Raw genomic sequence first — 22777 nt, forward strand, 5'->3', positions numbered from 1 at the left:
GAAGGAACGTTTTCTTGGAATACCAGTAACTGTTCAGGTATGTCGTGGATTTTTAAAATTTGTTTCACTTTTCATTTCTGAGAAAACAGAATCTGTCCAAACAAGTCTTTCCTGGCCTCCTTTCTTCAGCTTAGGTCCTGACTGTTGGCAAGAATGAAGATGAATCCTATTCTGAGTCTCTTTCCTCTCTTCCACCCTAGCTTGCCAGCAAAGCACGGACAGAGAAGGAGGAGAAGCTGAGCCAGGCCTATGCAATCAGTGCTGGTGTCTCTCTAGAGGGCCAGCAGCTCTTCCAGACCATTCACAAGACGTGAGTTGGGATCGGAGAGGTCCTTTGTCCTGGGGTAATGCTACCTGGTTGTGCTGTCTGGTGGCAGGCTTTTGGGTGGTTGTCTTCCTAAAAGTCTACTGGGGAAGCTGGGTAGGGTATTGGCAATATGCCAGCATCCAGAGGTGCAGGTGCTGTAGCCCCCTTTCCACACAGAAGAATAGTGTAATCACGGACAAGTTGTCTTCTCTGGTCTTTAGTTGCTTGTCTGTAAAACTTAGTTTTGGATTAGATTATCCCTAAGGATCCCTTCTAGACCTAGTAGTCCATAACTTAGAACTAGTGATTTCTTCTCTTTGATTTTGTTGTTTTGTGCCTTTCTTTAAAAGCTGATGCAGTTTTTATTAAGGGAAAGTTATATCTATATCACTTTTCCCATTGTAGATTGGGATGAACACAGGGAGTTAGAGCAGGCCACCTTCTTACCACCTCTTTAAAGACATTTTGTTGGTCGGGCACGGTGGCTCACGCCTGTAATCCCAGCACTTTGGGAGGCCGAGGTGGGTGGTTCACCTGAGGTCGGAAGTTCCAGACCAGCCTGACCAACATGGTGAAACCCCCATCTCTACTAAAAATACAAAATTAGCCAGGCGTGGTGGTGCATACCTGTAATCCCAGCTACTTGGGAGGCTGAGGCAGGAGATTCGCTTGAACCCTGGAGGTGGAGGTTGTGGTGAGCCAAGATTGTGCATTGCATTCCAGCCTGGGCAACAAGAGCAAAACTCCGTCTCAAAAAAAAAAAAAAAAAAAAAACATTTTGTCACAGCAGAAGTCATTTGACTCTCCACTAGCTTCCCTAGCTGCTGAAAAACTGGAACATTTGACACCCCTCTCCACCCCGCCTCCCCCCGCCCCACACTGCCGTCTGTTACTCTGTTTAACCACCCTGGATCTGGTGCACAGATGGCAGCTGGCATCAGAGCTGTTTGAGGCTGTGGTGTGAGTATCTGAACATTTACAGGTATGTGAAGGAACTCCCAGTCGCATCAGCTGCCCTGGGGCTTCCCAAGTGTGAACTGGAATGGGTTTTCCCAGTCTGGCAAGTGCCCAACTGTCTGATAATTGAGAAGAGCCAGTCTGAAGAGCAGCTCCCATTATGGGTGATAAGGGTCAGAGTACAGATCATAGTAAGATGGGGAGTTTGTTCTCTCTCTCTTTTTTTTGAGTCGGAGTCTCACTCTGTCGCCAGGCTGGAGTCCAATGGTGCAATCTTGGCTCACTGCAATCTCTGCCTCCCAGGTTCAAGCGATTCTCCTGCTTCACCCTCCTGAGTAACTGGGACTACAGGCGCGCAGTCCCACGCCCAGCTAATTTTTGTATTTTTAGTAGAGACGGTTTCATCATGTTGACCAGGATGGTCTCGATCTCCTGAGCTCATGATCCGCCCGCTTCGGCCTCCAAAGTGCTGGGATTACAGGCGTGAGCCACTGTGCCTGGCCTTTCTTTTTTTTTTTTTTTTTGAGACAGGGTCTCACTTTTATTGCCTAGGTTGGAGTGCAGTGGTGCGATTTTAGCTTACTGTAGCCTCAATCTCCCCGGCTCTGGTGATTCTCCCACCTCAGCCCCCGGAGTAACTGGGACTACAGACGCATGCCACCACTACCGGCTAATTTTTTGTATGTATTTTTAGTAGAGACGAGTTTTTGCCCTGTTGCCCAGTCTGGTCTCGAACTCCTGGACTCAAGCAATCTACCCGCCTCGGCCTCCCAAAGCGCGGGGATTACAGGTGTGAGCCACCGCGCCCGACCCGTTCTCCTGTCTTTCTAAAGGTGGTATTTCTCCCTAGGCCAATGGTTGACAAACTATGCCAGCAGGCCACATCTGCTCCTCTGTTTTACCTATTGTCCATGCTACTTTTGTACAACTATGGCAGAACTCAGTGCTAGTTGTAACAGATGATATGGACTGCAAAGCCTAAGATGTTTGTTACAAGACCCTTAAGAGAAAAAGTTTGCCAGCCTCTGCCCTAGGCTGCTATCTTAGTTTGGATTCTTGAGGCCACCATCACATTTTTATGACTCTCCAGATCTCTGATGCTTCAGAGTAACAATTTCTGGGCTCTCCCAAGAATAAATGTGCATGAGTTTCATTGCTTTTCTAGCCAGTGGCACCCAAGGAATGTTTCTTGGCTACTATATGGGCTGCTGGCATCTAGTTGTTGGCTGAGTGGTGAGCTGGGAACTTGGGATCAGCCTTCTGGAGTTATTTATTCATCAGACAGGAGATGTGGGATGCCCCCAAGAGGTTACATTTCGCCTGCTGTCTTCTCCTTCCAGCATTAAAGACTGTAAATGGCAAGAAAAAAACATCGTAGTCATGGAAGAAGTTGTTATTACACCCCCATATCAAGTGGAAAACTGTAAAGGCAAAGAGGGGAGTGCACTGAGCCATGTACGCAAAATAGTAAGTAAAGGAGCCCTCAGACTTTAGGGGAGAGAGGATGGTTCCTCAGGCGTTCAGTCTTTAGCACCAGACCAGGACATTGTGCTACAGTCTCTGCCTCCTCTAGCAGCCCTGTCTGGCCTCCCTGCCTTCCCTGTACTGTGGGGTTCTGCAGTCCTGTGGGAATGGAACCACTGGGTGGTGTGGAATGAAGTGAGTGGGTGACCCTATGTCCTTTGCTGGTTTTTTGGAATTAGCAAGACTGTTCCATGATATTGGGCCTGAGCAGTTTCTCTCATCCCATATTGAGTTTTTCTTTTTTAGAGACAGAGTCTCGCTCTGTCGCCCACGCTGGAGTGCAGTGGCGCGATCTCAGCTCACTGCAACCTCCGCCTCCCGGGTTCAAGCGATTCTCCTGCCTCAGCCTCCCGAGTACCTGGGACTACAGGCGTATGCCACCACACCCGGCTAGAGATGGGGTTTCACCATGTTGGCCAGGCTGGTCTCGAACTCCTGACCTGAAGTGATCTGCCCACCTTGGCCTCCCAAAGGGCTGGGATTGCAGGTATGAGCCACCACGCCTGGCCCCATATTGGGTTTTTCTTAGCTGCAGGTACCATTCTAGAAAGATCTGGTTGGTATAAATCAGTTGCCGTCGGTGTCTCTGACCCTACATATGTCACTGGACTTAGCATTTGTTAAAACAAACTTAAAAAACACTCCTGCTTTTTTTTTTTTTTTTCCTCTGAGGAACATTGAGAGACCAACATTGTAGATGTAGGAGGTATGATAAGACTGTAATTCCCCCACCAGCTTTTCATTTTGTACTTGTGTATAGAAGAGAGGAGGAGTTTAGGTCATGATAATCTCCCCTTATTATATTTTATAGTTTAGTTTGTAGATTCACCTTCTTCTAGCCAATCTTAGTGGAAACTGCAAAAAAAAATGTGGCTGAAGCAGGAGGCCCTGGCCTACCTTGTGGTTGGGAAGGCCAATAGACAGCAAGGGCAAAAGTGCCTGGATATTACATGGGCTGGACAGCCAGGATGGGGCTGTGGAAACCTGGGTTGGATTGTTTGGGAGACCTTTCTTCCACATCTCCTTTGTTGACCTGGGTTGCCTGGTCTTTTTCAGGTTGAAAAACATTTTAGAGACGTGGAAAGCCAAAAGATACTGCAACGTTCACAAGCCCAGCAACCACAGAAGGAGGCTGCCCTATCATCCTGAGTCCGTACACATGGAGGACTCTTCCAGCATCCAGCCAAGGAGGCGCTGGTGGTGGCTTCAGCGGAGGCAGGCCGGGGGAGGGAAGGGATCCTATATGTCCTGTTGGCTCTTAACAAAGGGTCAGCATTTCCAAATCTTAGACTTGAACAAACAAAACACCCAACAAAAAAGAACAAGAGAATAATTTAAAAGTTGAATCATTACTTGACTAACAGACTTCGGTCCACCATGTCCTTTTCACAGCCCTCTTCTGGAACAGTCACCTTGTTAATTTTATTTTTGAAAATTCTTTTCCCACTCTGCCCTTTACTTCTGACTTTCCTTTCCTAGTCTGTTCCTGCCATTCTGTTTTTATAAGTGGCTACACTTGCCTTCTGAATGATTGAAAGAAACTTTTACATCTTTTCTTCCAAAATAAAAGTAACAAGCTGACTGTGATTCTTAAGTTGAGACCAGAGCAGCAAATGTCTCACTTTACATTTTTGTTTTCTTTTCCTTTTTTTCTTTTCTTTTCTTTTTTTTTTTTTTTTTGCACAGGGCATGGCTTGAATTAGTTTTATTTTTCTTAACTTTAAATATATATATGAAAATATATATTAAAATGTTCTCTAAATATTTTCTGCTTCTTGCAGGTCTCTTTTTACTAGATCATGGCTGTTCTTCCCACCTCATCCCTCTGAAAATAAAAATGTATTGCCCTCCCCACCATCCATCATAGCCAGGCCACTAACTTGACTTGGTGCAAGAGATTCTTGCTGCGAACTTTGTAGAGACAGTGTGCAGATAGAATTTGGCTTTGAGGGTTCCTGATGGCTTTTTAGTCTTTAACTGTGTGTGTACCAGTCTCACATTTGGCCCAAACCTCAGGATTCTCCCTCTGCCTGTCTTACTTCATGGTACTAGAAGACCTTCCTCGCCACTCTCTCCACATGAGAGAGTCAGCTGCCCTTTCTCCTGTGCCTCTGCAGGAAGAACTCTCTTGCATGGCACATCTCAGCTCCTCATTGAGGGGTAGTTTTCTTTGATAAGAAACCTGGAGTCCATTTACTCTGACCTCTCTTTAAATCTATATCCAGAGCCACTAGCCCAGGAAAAACTTGGGTGACCCGTAATTTCTCTTCTCCTGCTGTCCTTTTGCTCTTACGCCCCACCCCAACTCCCCTTAAATTTTACAAGCTTATGACAGTTTATATGTGCTCAGCCAATGAGCAGAAAACCTGGAAAGAATTTCTGGACTTTAGCCCACCAGTTTGTCTGGTTGACTAACCTGCTGAGAGCTAAAATTGGCACCCATTGCCCCGTGCCTTCAGGCAGTCTCCTGGGGCAGAGTATGCCACCATCCGAATATCAGGCACTGAGTGGGATGTGGGTGATGCTCACATGACTGGCTAGAGCTTTGGGGGTGGGGTGGGGGTTAACTACTATTTTTTTGGCCATGATCTCTTTCCCCTTCCTTTTTTTTTTAATTAAATAAATGGATCAAATTAAATAATTCAAGCCCTGCCTTCAAAATGAAATTTTTTTTTTTTAGTATTATTTAGCAAAAACAATAAAACCCAAATTTTTTTAACCATCACTCATGTCTCAGGTTTGTGCGTCCTTTAGAGGCCCCAGGGGAGAGGATCCAAGGTATGTCTGTCTGGTTTGACCTTTCTCTTTAGAGTCTCTTCTTCCTACTATTTACCCTCTCTTTTCACCCCCAAGGACTCATCCAGAAATATAATGCAGGGTATAATTTAAGATGGGGGTCCAGGGTTTGGAGTGGTGTGTAGGTGGAGTGTGGGGAAAAGGCTGTAGTCACATACATAGAACCATTTGTTACAGGACTGTTTGGAGGCACAAATGGTCGGCGAGCGGAGAAGTAAACTTTCAGATCCACCTGCCACTGGTCTGAACTTGATTTAAAGAACTGAGCCTTTGATTTAGCCTACATGGGAATGTAGACTTAGAGAAGGTGAGAGAGGGAGAAGGGAAGAGACCTTGTAAGATCTATAAAACCTAAGAGATACGATGAGTGGAGGTGATTAATTAATGGGAAACAGCAAGCCTGGGAGGAAGCTCTTCATCATGTGTCCCACATCTTCCTGTCCCCCCCCATTGGTCTTAATTCTGTAAATGGGAAGTGAGTACCAACTGGGTTTGGCAGGAAGCACTTTTGACTCCTTAGTTTTAGTTGTTAAATGATGTGGAACTTTAAGCAATTCAGGAGGTGGAGTTAGTGTGGTTGGAAAGGCAGGCAGTGAGGTGTGGAATAAAGAACAAGGGCTTTGATAACTTCATTCCTCATGTTGTTCCTGGATAAGTCATTTCATCTTTCTTAGCCTTAAATTTCCCAACTGTAAATGTGGAAATAATATCCATCTCCTAGGGTTGGTATGAAGGGTTAATAAGATATTTTAAAAGCCTAATACTTAGAAAGTGCTCTGTAAATGTTAGTATAAATGTTAGCTTGATCCTTGGACAGTTAAATCTGGAGGTGAGATTGGAGTAGATGATTTCTAGAAGTTCCATGTTTGCTTTAGAAGCCTTAGTTTAGACCAGGTGCAGTGGCTTATGCCTGTAGTCCCAGCACTTTGCGAGGCCAAGGCAGGAGCTCAAGACCATTCTGGGTGGCATAGTGAGACCCCCCATCTCTACAAAAAATAAGTTTAAAAAAAATTAGGCAGATGCGATGGTACATGCCTGTAGTCCCAACTACTTGGGAGACTGAGGTGGGAGGATCACTTGAGCCAGGGAGGTTGAGGCTGCAGTGAGTTGTGATCGTACCACTGCACTCCAGGATGCACTCCAACCTGGTGACAGCAAGATACTGTCTCTTTAAAAAAAAAAAAAAAAAAAAAAAAGCTTTGTTTAGATGGTATTTGAAGGGAGGCTAATATGTAAAGCACCTGGGCAGATCTGGTTCAGGCAGGGGTAGGGGTCTCAGAGCCCTGCCCTGGGTCTCACAGATCTCACCCCTTAACCCTTCCTTGGAGTGCCTAAGGAATGCTTTTGATTATAAATTTTTTTTGAGATGAAGTTTTACTCTTGTCGCCCAGGCTGGAGTGCGATGGCACGATCCCGGCTCACTGCAACCTCCGCCTCCCGGGTTCAACTGATTCTCCTGCCTCAGCCCCCCAAGTAGCTGGGATTACAGGCACGTGCCACCATGCCTGGCTAATTTTGTATTTTTAGTGGAGACTGGGTTTCTCCATGTTGATCAGGCTGGTCTCAAACTCCCAACCTCAGGTGATCCACCCATCTCAGCCTGCCATAATGCTGGGATTACAGGCGCGAGCCACGGCACCTGGCCTTGATTATAATTTTCAAAACTATTTTTCAGAGTAGAGAGTGAGTTCCACTGAGGCCAAGTGACTTGTCTAGAGTACCCCACCTGCCTGTGGTAGCAGAGCTGGAAGAAGGCCCGAGGCTTAACACTCATGGGTTCCTAATGCAGTGGGACTTTCCAAAGTGATGGCATGTGTACTGCTCACTTTTGTTTGCCAGAATGAGGCTGGAACACGGGAGACTAGTGAGAATGGCAGAAATTGCCACCTAGATTGAAAGCATATTGAACCATGGAAGAGCGTGGTGCAGAGAGCTTACATTTATGATGCAGTATGGGCAGTAGTTTTGCAGTGTCTCCTCGGCTTTGTTTTGGGGTGTTCTCCTTTCTCCCCAAATATACACACACACACACACCTCTATACCCAGCACCTGATTATCTCGCCACCACCACGCACACGCCTTTGGAGTTACTGCTATTTAGAGCATCCAATTATTGTATAAACAGCCTTACCACAGTGAGTTGATACTGAATCTGTGCCGTTCAAGTCTCAGCAGCTCATTACTGATTTCTGTTTGGTGTTTTGAAAATTTGAAAATTGCTCAAGCACTTCAATATGAGTTCAGTGGCTCCAGCCTGTGAACTACTGATTGAGGAGGGTAAAGGCTCCCTGACATATTTGAAGCTAAGAATGTGTGTCTCAAAATCTGTTCTGTTGAAACATACTGGTAAAGGAAATAGAGGCATTTCATTCATACACAGATCGAGTGTGCTATCCCGCGTGGTATGGCGGCTACAGCATGGAGGGTACTGTGGTGAGAATGTGTAGTGCTGGAAGCTGAAGTGTACAGGATGAGTGGTAAGGACAGTGGTAGAAGTGGGAGTGTGGGAGGGAGCTGGTTGCCTGGTTGGAAGATGTTAGATTTACATGGTAGGTTTGCTTTCCTATCACTGCTGGAGGCCATCAGTGCCAGAGAATTCCTCTTTAAGAAACTTGGAATTGGCCGGGCGTGGTGGCTCACGCCTGTAATCCCAACACTTTGGGAGGCTGAGGCGGGCCATCACAAGATCAGGAGATCGAGACCATCCTGGCCAACATGGTGAAACCCTGTCTCTACCGAAAATACAAAAATATTAGCTGGGCGTGGTGGCATATGCTTGTAGTCCCAGCTACTCGGGAGGCTGAGGCAGGAGAATCACTTGAACCCAGGAGGTGGAGCTTGCAGTGAGCCGAGATCGCGCCACTGCACTCCAGCCTGGGCGACAGAGTGCGACTCCGCCTCAAAAAAGAAAGAAAGAAAGAAAGAAAGAAACTTGGAATCATCTGCATATATTGCCTAAATTTTAGGGGTTTAACATAATCAGATAAACAGTATGAAGTATCTGAAAAAGATGCTCTTTGGCTGCCATCCACTGGTGATACATTGTGTGGCTGTAATAGTTTCAAAACAAATTTGTTTTTTTATGTTATAAAAACCTTACACAGCCAGGCACGGTGGCTCACGCCTGTAATCTCAACACTTTGGGAGGCGGAGGCAAGTGGATCACTTGAGGTCAGGAGTTCAAGACCAGCCTGGCCAATGTGGTGAAACTCCATCTGTACTAAAAATACAAAAATTAGCTGGGCGTGGCGGTGTGCACCTGTGGTCCCAGCTACTTGGGAGGCTGAGGCAGGAGAATTGCTTGAACCCGGGAGGTGGAGGTTGCAGTGAGCTGAGATCGCACCACTGCACTCCAGCCTCGCGACAGAGCGAGGCTCTGTCTCAAAAACAAACAAACGAAAAACAACCTTACGTGGCTCATTACAGAAAAACTAGAAAACAAGGCAGACGTTTTCATCTACCACCCCCTAAAACATTGTTAACTTCTTTTTTTATCCTTTCACATTCGTTCCTATACAAATGGTGTTTTCTAGATTTTGAGACACCTTTCCTTGCCCGTTGTGTTTCTGAAAGTGCAGTGCATGATGTCAAAAGAAACTTGCCAACTGGTTCCAGTCCACAAAGTTAAGTCAATGGTATACTCCAATTTATTAGCATCTTAGAATTGATATATATATAAGGTAAGGGGCTAGATGATCTCTAAGATTACTTCCAACCTCAGTAATCTCTATCTTGCTCTACAATGCCCTGCTTCAGGGCCACCCGTGAAGCCATTCTTGACAATTGGAATGGAAACTGATACCTTCAGTAATTTGTTTCTGTCACTCATGTCATTTGGCATGTATGAGTTGCCTTTTTGGTATTTGTTTAGATTTATCTTTAGTGGTCTATTGGGGTGTCTTGAGGCTCCAAGGCAGGGAAAGTTACTCACTCATTGTGTATTTGCTAGCACCCAGCTGTTGAGACAGAACGGAAAATAGAGTTTTTAAAGTCATCAGCATAATAACTGGATATGTTGCCTGAGTCAATATGAAAAGTGATCCAGGAGTAGGTTTTGAGGAAAGCTTAGAGTTCAAGTTTGGAAAGAGGACAACCAGTAAAGGATACAGGGGAAGAAAGAGAGATGCACCTGGTTCCAGACCGGAAAGCAGCAGGAATCTACCTCAGGTTTCTCTAGAGCAGACTCTGGCAGCTGGGACCAAGTCTGGTCAGATTGTAGTCCCCCTTCCTATCTGGCCTCTCCCATTTTTCTATAATTTCCAGTTTTGTTGAAAAGTCTAAATTGGAGCTAAGTTTCTTAATTGGCTGGGTAAGGTGAGGCTAAGGCATATTTCCAGTGACTAATCAACTAACCTCTCCTTTTTCTTTGGTCCTCTGGTGCAGACTTCTGCAGTGTTAGACAAGAACTTCTTATAGGTCTTTCGTGGAGGGACCAGCAAGTGGTGGATTCTTTTACTAATCTGGCCCCTTTTATTCTGGTCTGTCTCCTAGCTTAAAGTTGTTGCTTATGCTTACTGAAGGGAGGGGCGTGTATGTCTCTAGAGAGAATATTTATAGATGGCCACTGAGATGTGATTTCAGCTGAAATCTAAAGAACAAAGTGCTAGCCAAGAGTGTTCGGATAGAGGGAACAGCAGGTGCTAAAGTCAGGTTGACAAGAGCTTGGGATGTTCAGGAACTGACAGAAGACAGGCAGCTGAAGCCTGCTGAGCAGCACGATAGAGAAGTAGGTGGAGCCAGGTGGTGCAGGACCTTACAGTTATCCTAGAGACTGGGTTCTTTGGCACCATGGGCAGCCATGGGACTTGGTCCAGTATCAGACAGTGGCAGCGGAAGCAAGGAGGCTGCTGGGTTAGGGGTCGGTGCAGCAGTCTGGGTGGGAGACAGTGGTGGCAGAGAATTGGTTTCAGAGCTGACAGGACTTGATGCACTGAATGTGAGGGCAAGGTGGTGAGGGACAGAGAGGAACGATGGATGCCTTCTAGGTAGGTGGCAAACAATAGGAGAGGAAGAAGTTTGTGGAAGAATCTGGAATTTTTGAATTGCCATTTTATCTTGCCCAGGAAACACTGAAGAGCAGATGGCAAATGGGCAGCTGGATAACAAGCCTGGGCTTAGAGAAGCGTGGGATGGAGTTAGACATCCAGTGACTGTCACGTCCTGTGAACTCTGAGAAGACGAGGTTGGGATCTCTGGCCACAGTGGGTAGATTTGCCTCAGATAGGAGGGGCCCTTCTTCCCTGACAGGGCAGTGCCAGGAGCTGAGTCTAGATTTGTCAGGGAGGTGAGGGTAAGTGACTTCCTATCTGGTGGCCCAGTTAACCTGAAAGGGGAATAGGGTAAGACTATTGAGTGCCCTTTTAGAGATGCATGCTCATGAATTTTGGGGGTAAACAGGCACCCATTGTGTGCCTCTGCCAATCATATCGAGTGTCCTTAGTGCAGACACAGAGAAGGTGAATAGTTGGGTACAGCCAGGTTGAGAGACGTGTCCAGTCTGTACTGTGGAGGGAGAGGGGTTGAGCTGAGGATATTTATGAAAGGGAGTGGGTATAATATGGGATCCTTCACTCTTGTAAATGTGTGCTGTCATCATGTACGCTTCAGTTATGTTCAGATGAGACTTTTCTGAAAGTGTCCTGCTGTTGCCCTTATGTACTGGCTGCCCTTATGTACTGGCTCCAGGCAGGACATGTAGCCATGTAACTCAGCAGTCAGTGTCGACGGTGCAAACAGGATGTGTCCCATGCTGGAGCTGGTATCAGAAGTTTAGAACAGATTTTCTAGCACTTAATGATGCCAGGCTCTTAGAGTTTATACAGTATAGTCCCGCCTCCCACTTTACATATCCCCTCTATAGCATCCTCAGCAGACTGCCTCTACTTGAACTTTCATTGATGGGGCACCCATTACTCAAGGAGGCAACATGTGGCAGCTGTCCGTGCCCTTCTTGACCTCCAGTGGCGGCTCACCATTAGAACTAAGGTTAATGCTCAGGTGTCCTGCATGGTAGTCCCTCTTTCAGGGGTTTTTCTTTTGCTGACAGCCCCTGGGTGAGGGGCATGGGCATTGCTAAATCGGCAAATGTGACTCAGAGCTATCTTCTCCAGTCAGATGGCTTTTGAAGGATGCTTTCCTAGTTCTTGAGTGTGGTCCCAGCACTGGACATGGTCTGTTAGCACACTGGGACCTTTCCTGCAACCATTTACTGCAATGTTGGACACTATAGCAACTAGCTTCTTTTGGCAGATACATCACACTGTTGATTCAGTTTGATGTGATCAGCAAAATCTGCCCAGACTTCTTTACAGAAGTAGCTATTATGCCAAGTCTTCTCCAGCTTGTGTAAGTAGATTTTAGATTCCTAAATACTGAATTTTATATTTATCGCTGCTAAAAAAATTTTTTTTTTTTTTTTGAGATGGAGTATCACTCTGTCACCCAAGCTGGAGTGTACTGGTGCGATCTTGGCTCACTACAACCTCCGCCTCCTGGGTTCAAGCGATTCTCCTACCTCAGCCTCCCGAGTAGCTGGGATTACAGGCATGCGCCACCACACCTGGCTAATTTTTGTATTTTTCAGTAAAGACAGGGCTTTGCCATGTTGGCCAGGCTGGTTTCAAACCCCTGACCTCAAGTGATCCGCCCACCTCGGCCTCCCAAAGTGCTGGGATTGCAGGTGTGAGCCACCGCGCCCAGCCCGTTATTAAATATTTTTAACCAACAATTTTAACCTATTAAGAGCTTTAAAAAAAATCTTGATTCTATATCGCAGTCTACTAGTTGTCCATCCCAATGTTGTGTTATTCTTAATTTTGATAAACTGTCTTCTGTGTTTTCATCTTATCCAAAGGGATATCCTGAGAGATTTTAATAACATCCAGATGTTTACGATAGACATCTGGTAGCCCTATCAAAAAAGGAAATAAAGTCATTTGAGTTAAATTTATCTATTTATTTATTTTGAGACGGAGTCTCACTCTGTCACCAGGCTGGAGTGCAGTGGCACGATTATGGCTCACTGCAACCTCTGCCTCCCGGGTTCAAGCAATTCTCCTGCCTCAGCCTCCCGAGTAGCTGGGACTACAGGTGCACGCCGCCATGCCTGGCTAATTTTTTTTTTGTATTTTAGTAGAGACAGGGTTTCACCATGTTGCCCAGGCTGGTCTTGAAGTCCTGAGCTCAGGCAATCCACCCACCTTGACCTCCCAAAGTGCTAGGATTACAGGTGTGAGCCACTGCGCCCGGTTGCAAAACTTATTTTTAGTGAACTCGTGGGCACTAGTGGTCCTCATGTTTTAGGAAATTGCTCAGACATAATATGTTAAATGAGCCCGTTTTGAGTTTTGTGAACTGTTATGTGACTTGAAAATTGGAAATTTTGTGGAGCTCAAGGCTCTAGCAACCTTCTATTGGTAATGTTTTCTAAAGATTATTGACAATGATTCCTGAAGTTTTTTCCAGTATAATCTGCTTGTACCAGATCACTTGAACTAATTCCGAGGGGCTTGAGATTAACCAGAGGCTCAGATTCATGCCCTAGGTTGATAATAGTTCTGCTTCTCTTCCCATTCTAGAGATAATCTATGTTATTCACCCCTTCGCTCTTGTCTAGTAGACCTTGACTTTTTTTTTTTTTTTTTTTTTTTTTTAAGACAAGGTCTCCCTCTGTCACCCAGGCTGGAGTGCTGTGGTGTGATCACAGCTTACTACAGCCTCAACCTCCTGGGCTCAAGCAATCTTTCCACCCCAGCTTCCCGAGTAGCCAGGACTACAGGCATGTGCCACTATGCCCAGCTAATTTTTTTTTTTTTTTTTAAGACAGAGTCTTGCTCTGTCGCCCAGCCTAGAGTGCAGTGGCACAATCTCAGCTCACTGCAGCCTCCACCTCCTGGGTTGAAGTGATTCTTCTGCCTCAGCCTCCCCAGTAGCTGGGACTACAGGCGCACACCACCACGCCTAGCTAATTTTTTTGCGTTTTTGGAGACAGCATTTCACCATGTTAGCCAGGCTAGTCTTGAACTCCTGACCTCAGGTGGTCTGCCCACCTTGGCTTCCCAAGGTGCTTAGATTGCAGGCATGAGCCACCATGCTCTGCCAAGCATGACTAGATTCTGTCAGGCCTGAGTTATGTCAGATTTTACTTTTGCCCCTAACTAGCAGTATGACTTGGAAACTTAACTAGCTTTGTCAAACGTTGGTTTCCTCATCTGTAAAATCAGAGTCCCTGGCTGGGCACAGTGGCTTACGCCTGTAAATCCCAGCACTTTGGGAGGTTGAGGTGGGAGGATCGCTTGAGTCCAGGAGTTGGAGACCAGCCTGGGCAACACAGCGAAACCCCATCTCTACAAAAAAATACAAAAATTAGCTGGGCTTGGTGGCACATACCTGTAGTCCCAGCTACTCAGGAGGCTGAGGTGGGAGGATCACCTGAGCCTGGGAGGTCAAGGCTGTGGTGGCCCATGATCACACCACTGCACTTCAGTCTAGGTGACAGAGTGAGATCTTGTCTCAAAAAAAAAAAAAAAAAAAGAGTTCTTTTCCTCAGTTGAGGATTAAATGAAGCCTTTAACGAGATGCCTGGCCCTTCTGTGTGGCCGTTACTATTCTCTTAAGAGTTCACTGGGCAGGGCTAGTGAGCACTCTGGGAAACCTGGACAGGACGTTTGGGCTCCTAGAGCAAGGCAGAGGTACTAGATACAAATACTGTGTTCCAGGAGATGCTGGGCACCCCTCAAGTGCCAGGATGAAGTGTTTTGACTTTTGGCCTAGTGAGAAGAAAAAGCATTCCCTTCCTTTGTGCCTAAGACAAGACCTGGGTGAATTATAGATGATGGCAGATTTCTCAGGCAGGCAGTATAGAATGAAGGAGGAGACACCTGACTCCTATCCGAACTGAGGGAGGGCCCCAAGGGGCCTCAAGCTGCCATTCTGATGATACAGAGCAGGTTGTGGGTCTCCAGAAGGAAGTGAGGAAAGAGGCTGGGGGTGAGCTCTGCTCCCCTGGATGCAAGGCCATAAGGCTGGGGATTTCCTAAGCCTGTCCCACATGCTCACCCTTGGGGCTGCGGCTTCCCTGAGAGCTGGGCTCTGGGAGGAGGCCAGATAGGCAGGAAACTAGAGCCCAGATTCTTTCCACTGCCATTCCTGGGCTGGGGCTGCACTCAGGTGCAGGTGTTGCCAGGAACACAGGTGAGTGCATTGGACTTTCACAGCCTGAGGCCCTATCCTCAGTGGCCAGACAGGGCCAGGATCTAGTTGATGCTCTGACCTCTGGCAGAACAGGAGCTCCACAAATGTTGGCTGCATGAGAGCAATTGAGTGCATGTTTGGGGGCCGGGGAAGGCAGAGTTTCTCCTGGGTCCCTCTAGAAAGTCAGTGAGAAGCTTGTACTCTCAGGGATCATTGCTGTAGTTACGAGATAAGCTTCTCTGAACATGCAGAGCAGTGGTAACTATGAGGAGGCACAGTCTCTCCTGAGCGTGACTCTGGCTGTTGGTGTGGCTTTGCTGCAGCTGCCATGTGCCATTGATGATCCTGCTCCTCTTCCTTCGGGAAAGTAAGAGGGAGAGAACAGTCTGAGTGGGGGTGAAAGTCAGTGAGCTGCAGTGTGGGGTGGGAGGAAGGAGGTGCAGAGGATTACAGGCCATCTTCCCTGATTGCTCCTCATCCAGCAGGAAGAAGCAATGAGAGGTGGTTAAGGGAGGGGGATCCGAATGCTGGGGTCTCAGGCCAAGAGGGTTCTTGCCAGAAGCTTAGGTAACATTTAAAATCATGGGAGGTGGAGACAGGGTGTCTTTGAGATGATGTTTGGGCACCCAGCAAATGGTGAGACCCCAAATGGCATCTACTTGTGTTTTTCTCCCCTAGCATCACTGTGCTTGCCAGGGTCCCAGGCGGAGGAGTGAGGCCTGAAGGTCTCAGCAGCCATGAGTGCTTGATGCCATCCTCACCCCAGCCCTTCATGCAGCAAGGACGGGGTGGGTGTGGCCACACCTCCCTCACAATGGCTATAGTCATGGTGGCATCAGTCTTTCTCAGGAGTCTGGTGGCAGCATGCCCAATACCATGCACCTGCCCTACCTCAGGCAGCGTGGTGGACTGTGGGGGCCTCCACCTGCTCCGTCTCCCTTCCAGGCTGCCTGATGGAGTCTGGCTCCTGGAGCTGAGCCACAATAATCTCAGCCATCTGCCGGCTGGCGCCTTCCAGGGCTTTTGGGGACTGCGGGTGTTGCTGCTTTCTCTCAATATCCTGCGGGATCTGTCTGATGGGGCCCTAGGGGCCTCAGTTTCCTGGAGCAGCTGAACCTCAGCCATAACCAGCTGGCCCATCTGCCCGCAGACTTCTCGGCTACCCTGGGCTCTCTGCTCTGCCTGGACCTCTCTCACAACCTACTCACTTCCCTGGACCCCACCAGCCTGTGGCGCCTGGGGGGCTTGGAGCAGCTCAACCTGAGCCACAACCAGCTGGCTGAACTGGCCGCAGGGGTCTTTGGGGGCCTCTTCCACCTACACTGGCTCTCGCTGGCTGGGAACCAGCTGCAGCGGGTGGAGGGTGCTGCCCTGACCACTATGCCGGGCTTGGAAGTCCTCTCTCTAGCTGGGAATGACATCAGTGAGCTGGAGGCCGAGGCGTTTGCAACCTTAGGAGCACTGGGCCTTCTCTCTCGTGGGTAACCGACTGCAGCACCTGGAGGTCAAGGCAGTGGCAGGCATCCGGACAGCAGGCATGCGGCTGCTGTTCGATAACCCCTGGACACGTGACTGTGACCTGCAGTGAGCCTTCGGAAAGTTGGGTCACCTGCGGCACTTGAGTGTCATAGACCTGGGCAACCTGACTTGCGCTGGGCCCGAAAGGCTGTCAGGGGTAGTGCTGAGTGGTGTGGAGGCCCAGCTTTGCCTGGCTGAGACTGCCACTGTGCTGGGCATCACAGGCACCGTGCTGCTCACAGTGGCTGTGGCTGTGCTGATAGCTGAGCGCAAGCGAAGACAGGGCCCGCAAGAAGCCGGGGAGCTGGGGAGCTTTCTGGAGAGGTAAGGGGTGCTGCAGAGCAAGGTCAAGGCAGCTGGAGGAGGGAGAGCAGAGGAAGGTGTGAGAGAGGAAAAGGGAAGTTCCTCAGAAGTCTGTGGAGCTCAGTTGTCTGCGGAAAAGTTGAGGAAACACTTTTCCTCAGTTGTCTGCGGAAAAGTTGAGGAAACACTTTTCCTCAGTTGTCTGAGGAAAAGTTAAATATTAAATTTGAACTCAGTTGAACATGGACACAAACAATGGTCACCAAGTCCTGGAACAGGTTGTGTGAGCCCTTGAGGCATTCATCCAGCACTGTTTCGGAGAAATCTCTATTTCAATCTATTCCTTATACGTTAGTTATTGAAAAACAATAGACACTCGCAAAAACAAGTTGACCTTTTTGTGTTCCTTGAGCCCAGTCACGAAGGGCCCTTGTGACTGGAGCTCATGCCAAACAACTCATTACAAAAGAGCTAGGGTCCCAGACTGCGCCGAAGCTTCATGAGACCTCTCCTCGTCTGTGCACGGACGAGTGGCCGACTCTGGAGCCCAGGCTGTTGCTTCCCAGACTGGTGGTGAATCCTCCATAGTCTGGTGAGTGTAAATATATATATCTCTTTTCCCTTCTCCCCTTCCTATTGCAATTTGCTTATTGTATCATTTGCTTATTATATTAATTTGCTTATATCATTCACTTATTATATCTGCATTGCCATTTACATGGGATAAAGCTAGTTTACCCTTAAAGGTATTTTGTGTGTGCACCTTTTCTTCTCCCCTCATGCGTCTCTCACACAGAACATTTTTGGTGTCACAAACAGAATCCGAAAGAAAAAGCATGCCATTTTTCGGCTGCAAGGACCAGGCTGGGAGCTTGGAGACTTCCCATATCCAAGGATGGGAACTCCCCCAGTTCTTCCCCGTGGCCATTGAGTGGTCCAAGGGAATTGGCCTTTGTGAAAATTGGGAATCTAAATTAGTGCAATTTGAACCTTTGTGCGTGAAGTGCTGCAGGGAATCCCAGTTGGTAAAGGGGATGCTGAGGGAATTTCCCTGCGTGGATGGTGCTTGCTTACTGCTTATAAGTTAATGTGTCAAGATAGGGACTGGTTGCTACAGGAGAAATGTAAGCTGGAAAAGGAAAATGCTAATCTGACTTCCAGACTGGTCCTGGCCCAATGCCAGGTCTATGTCTTGACTGATCAGGCTCAAAGCTATCAGCCTATTGATGAAAAAAGCATCTGTTTGAGTGGCCCAGTCAGTGTACTGGAAGTAGAAGTACTGAAGAAGTAGTCAGCCAGGGTTTGGAGCAGGTACAAACCCAGCTCCTATCTCAAAGATGGGAAATTAACCCTAGTAAAATTCAAGGACCTGCACAAACTGTAAAATTCCTTGGCATCCTATGGAATAAGGGAATAATCCGTTTTACCAAAGGCTAAGGCTAAAATACTAGAATTTGCAACCCCTACCAATAAAAAGGAAGCCCAGAAATTGGCTTGTTTGGATTCTGGAAACGTCATATTCCCCATTTGGGTAACATTTTACAACCTCTGCATGCAGTCATTAGAAAACGCTATGACTTTCACTGGGGAGAGAAAGAGACCATGGCTTTTGAACAAGCTAAACAAGCAGTGCAACTGGCCCTAGATCTATGGTCCATATGGTGATGGCCCAGTAGAACTGCAAGTAACTGTCCTAAATCAACATGCTAATTGGAGCCTTAGGCAGAAACAAGATGGGAAGAGGGTATCTTTGGAGTTTTGGACCTGGAAGCTGCCAGAGGCCGGCAAAGCTTATACCCCTTTCAAGAAATTGTTAGCTTGCTGTTGGGCTTTGCTGGAAATGGAGCACCTCTGCTTCAACCATGATGTCTTTATGATTATGACTTGGGTCATGAGTTCTCCCAAAACTCACCGGTTCTGATGAAGGAAGTGGTGGGAGCAGCCAGCTGGCTGAATTGGTAGCCATCCTCGAAGCTCTTCAGGAGGAGGCCAGAGGGGTTTGTCACTTGTAGAAAAACTTTTGGTCAGTAGCAAACGGTCTCACTACTAGGATGCCCCAATGGCAACGAAACAAATGGTTAATTGGGAATAAAGAGGTTTGGGGAAAACAATACTGGGAAGATATCTGAATCCTTGCGCACACTACCATTATCTCTGTTTGCCATGTTGGTGCTCATGCGTCTGCTTTTTCTTGACAGACTATTTAATCAGCAGGCAGATCAACAGGCCAGAATTTCCACCATAACTGCAAACTTGAATGCGGATGAATGGATTACAACATGGTCAAACCTTGCAATGAGAGGCATTATAATATATGGTGCTATAATTGATAGTGATTACCGGGGAGAGTTAAAGGTCATTTTATACAATACCACTCCAGATTCTTTTGCTATAAAACTGCAGATGCAGGTTGCTCAATTGTTAGTGGTATCTTGTCAACAACCCCCGAGGAAATTTCCACCCCAATAGAAACAACATATAGAACGGAACATTCAGGTCCACCAGAGTGGGCAACTTAAATCCTGGAGCTAAAATATGGGTACAGTGTCCATCAGATCCTGCCCCTAAGACTGCTGACCTTGTAGCTATTGGAGCAGAATATGAAGGCACAGTACAATTTCCTAAAGATGAAAAACAGTATCATGTTCCCCTCCATTTTTGTTATTACAGAGAATAACCTGTCTGCTAGTAATCAGCACCTGGATCACCATGTCTGAGGCTGAGAATGAGTTCATCAACTGGGTAGCCACTGCTGCAATAGAAGCCAACTGCAGTCAGTGCTGGCTCTGTGTTGAGTTGCCAGAGGCCGCTGGGAATGGGCTACCTTGGAGAATTGTCCCTGCTAACATTTCTGAATGGATATGCCAATACCAATGGGAGTGGGATAACACTTGGTTTTGTTTTGATTTTTTGAGCCAGAGTGTCTCTCTGTCACCCAGGCTGGAGTGCAGTGGCACGATCTTGGCTCAGTGCAACCTCTGCCTCCTGGGTTCAAGCGATTCTCCTGCCTCAGCCTCCCAAGTAGCTGGGATTATAGGTGCATGTCGCCACGCCTGGCTAATTTTTTGTATTTTTAGTAGAGACGGGGTTTCACCGTATTGCCCAGGCTGATGTCAAACTCCTGAGTTCAGGTGATCTGCCCTCCTCGGCCTCCCAAAGTGCTGGGATTGCAGGTGTGAGCCACCGCGCCTGGCCCGGGATAACACTTGTAATCCAACCTGGACTTCTTTTAACCAAACAGTCTATTTTTGCCCAAGCCCAAACAAAACACAGCACCTTTGTTACTTCAATTACACATTACAGCGATACAATTATAGTAGAACTCTTCCTGTTCCCTGGGGGGCCCTCTAGGTATGCGAATCCTACGGGTGGCAATACCTGGTTGGACGGGGAGACACACTTGGGGGTGGCCATTAATTCCATTCACCATCTGGGATAATATTTCTCTCCCCAGTAATCTAGATGCTTACAAACATTGCTGGTTATGAATGCGCCGGACTCCCTGGTGACGGTACCCTATCACAGTATTCTCCCCTGCCACCGGTACAATCCTGCTTCAGCAACAAATTCAAACATTCAGCTTACATGTAGAAAAAGCTCTTAATGATAGTAGCATGGAACTTATGTTGTAATCAGATAAATTTGCTCAGCTGTGTACTGTCATGTTGCAAAGTCAAATGGCATTAGGTTTGCTTACCGCAGCCCAAGGAAAGGTTTGCCCCTTACTGCATCCTGAATGTTATGTGTATATCCCTGACAATTCTCACAATATGAATCTCCTTGCAAAGCCATGAGGGGTGTGGTTTTTATTAATTATGCTTTTAGTTCTCCTGTGCTTACCCTGTATCTGTAATCTATATCAATTGTGGCTTCCCTGTGTATCCGTAAGAGTATTTTCCTACAATTGAGTATCAGATTGAGGCCAAATGTGGAGGAAAAGTTAAATATTAAATTTGAACTCAATTGAACATGGACACAAACAATGGTCACCAAGTCCCGGAACGGGTTGTGTGAGCCCCTTGAGGCATTCATCCAGCGCTGTTTCAGATAAATCTCTATTTCAATCTATTCCTATATGTTAGTTATTGAAAAACAACAGACAATCGCAAAAACAAGTTGACCTTTTTGTGTTCCTTGAGCCTGGTCACGAAGGGCCCTCGTGCCTGGAGCTCATGCCAAACAACTCATTACAAAAGAGCTAGGGTCCTAGATTGTGCCGAAGCTTCATGAGACCTCTCCTCGTCTGTGCACGGACGAGTGGCCGACTCTGGAGCCCAGGCTGTTGTTTCCTAGTCTGGTGGCGAATCCGCCATCGTCTGGTGAGTGCAGTGTCCGACTCTCGAGCCCAGGCTGTTGTTGTTGCTTCCCAGTCTGGTGGTGAATCCTCCATAGTCTGGTGAGTGTAAATACATATATCTCTTTTCCTTTCTCCCCTTCCCATTGCAACTTGCTTATTATATCATTTGCTTATTATATCTGCATTGCCATTTATGTGGGATAAAGCTTGTTTACCCTTAAAGGTATTGTATGTGTGCCTTTTCTTCTCCCCTCACTCGTCTCTCGCACAGAACACTAGGCAGGGGTAGGAGGAACTGGGAGTGGGGGGACCACAGGGACAAATGGCTGTGTTCATTTCTCAGGGGCCAGGCCACCCACCCATCCCCCTCTTCTGGCCTGATAGCATGCCAGCATCTGTCCCAACCCTAGAAATGAGGATTTGGCCCCAGGTCCTTCCCTTCTCAGTATCCCTCTGGGAAAGAGGAAAGAGCAGGAAAAGGTAGAGAGGGACTTCAGCCCTGAGAAGGGGCGCAGTGGGTACCAAGGCAAGCCTCCTCAATCCAATCTTCCCCTCCCCCTGACACAAATCCCTGGCCACTGCTGCTGGAGACTTGATTGGAAAGTGCTTGCTAAGGTTATGATGGGAGGGTGGGGCATTGTGCCTATAGGGACAACCCAGGCAGACTCCTAGGACTATTTTATGGACATGCTGTACACAATCCTGGTTCTGGTCCTCGTCAACACTTTAGGGCTGTACACCTCAGCCACTTGAAACGGAGAGGTGAGGAGACTGGAAAAATAAAACCAACTGGAAAGTTGATTCTGTACTATGTGCCTGTATTGTGGTAAAGGACGTTGTCTCACCTTGTCACCCAGGCTGGAGTGCAGTGGCGCGATCTCGGCTCACTGTAAGCTCTGCCTCCTGCGTTCACGCTATTCACCTGCCTCAGCCTCCCGAGTAGCTGGGACTGCAGGCGCCTGCCACCACTCCTGGCTAATTTTTTTGTATTTTTAGTAGAGACGGGGTTTCACTGTGTTAGTCAGGATGGTCTCGATCTCCTGACCTCGTGATCCTCGGCCTCCCAAAGTGCTGGGATTACAGGCATGAGCCACCGTGCCCAGCCTAATTTTTTGTATCTTTAGTAGAGATGGGTTTTCACCATGTTGGCCACGCTGGTCTCCAACCCCTGACCTCAGGTGATCCAACCCCCCACTTGGCCTCCCAAACTGCTGGGATAATAGGCGTGAGCCACCACAGCCGGCCTGGTGGGAATTTTTTTTTTTTTTTTTTTGAGACAGAGTCTCAATCTGTCGCCCAGGCTGGAGTGCAGTGGCGTGATCTCGGCTCACTGCAAGGTCCGCCACCCAGGTTCAAGCGATTCTCCTGCCTCAGCCTCCCAAGTAGCTGGGACTACAGGTGCCCGGAGTAGCTGGGATTACAGCCATCACGTCTGGCTAATTTTTGTATTTTTAGTAGAGACGGGGTTTCACCATCTTGGCCAGGCTGGTCTTGAACTCCTGACCTCGTGATCCACCCGACTCGGCCTCCTAAAGTGCTGGGATCACAGGCGTTAGCCACCGCGCCCAGCCCAACACCTTTTCATTTATCTGTACAGCACATATTTCCTGAGGGCATCCTGTATACTAGGTCCTGAGGGCATCCTGTATACTACAGATGGTTCCCAGCATTGGAGTTTTCAACTTTACATTGGTGCGAAAGCAGATCTGCATTCAGTGGAAACTGTATTTCTCTTACAATGCTGGGCAGTGTCAGCAAGCCACAGCTTCCAGTCAGCCACACATTTTCAACTTACAGTATTTTCAACCTATGATGGGTTTATCAGGATATAACTCCATCACAAGTCAAGGAGCATCTGTAAACAGTAAACAGAAACCCAGGCA

General features: G+C 47.4%; 1 protein-coding gene and 1 pseudogene across 3 annotated transcripts in view; both read left to right on the forward strand.

Annotated features, from left to right (window-relative positions):
- Positions 1 to 5513, forward strand: part of LSM12 (LSM12 homolog) — a 32624-nt gene extending 27111 nt beyond the window's left edge. Inside the window, exons 3-6 of one of the 3 annotated variants that reach the window (XM_063599020.1) lie at positions 201 to 310; positions 1959 to 2054; positions 2605 to 2731; positions 3845 to 5513. In XM_063599020.1, coding sequence (XP_063455090.1) covers positions 201 to 310; positions 1959 to 2054; positions 2605 to 2731; positions 3845 to 3937 — 426 coding nt within the window. In that variant the 3' untranslated portion in view covers positions 3938 to 5513. Of the gene's footprint in view, positions 1 to 200; positions 311 to 1958; positions 2055 to 2604; positions 2732 to 3034; positions 3609 to 3844 lie in introns of those variants that run through there. The other 2 variants (XM_034941762.3, XM_055101771.2) reach the window with 2 other exon arrangements.
- Positions 5514 to 14967: 9454 nt separating this feature from the next.
- On the forward strand, positions 14968 to 15171 carry LOC112437702 (small nucleolar RNA U3; annotated as a pseudogene).
- Positions 15172 to 22777: the final 7606 nt, after the last annotated feature.

Source organism: Pan paniscus, chromosome 19, assembly GCF_029289425.2.
Source record: "Pan paniscus chromosome 19, NHGRI_mPanPan1-v2.0_pri, whole genome shotgun sequence".
Taxonomy (NCBI): domain Eukaryota; kingdom Metazoa; phylum Chordata; class Mammalia; order Primates; family Hominidae; genus Pan; species Pan paniscus.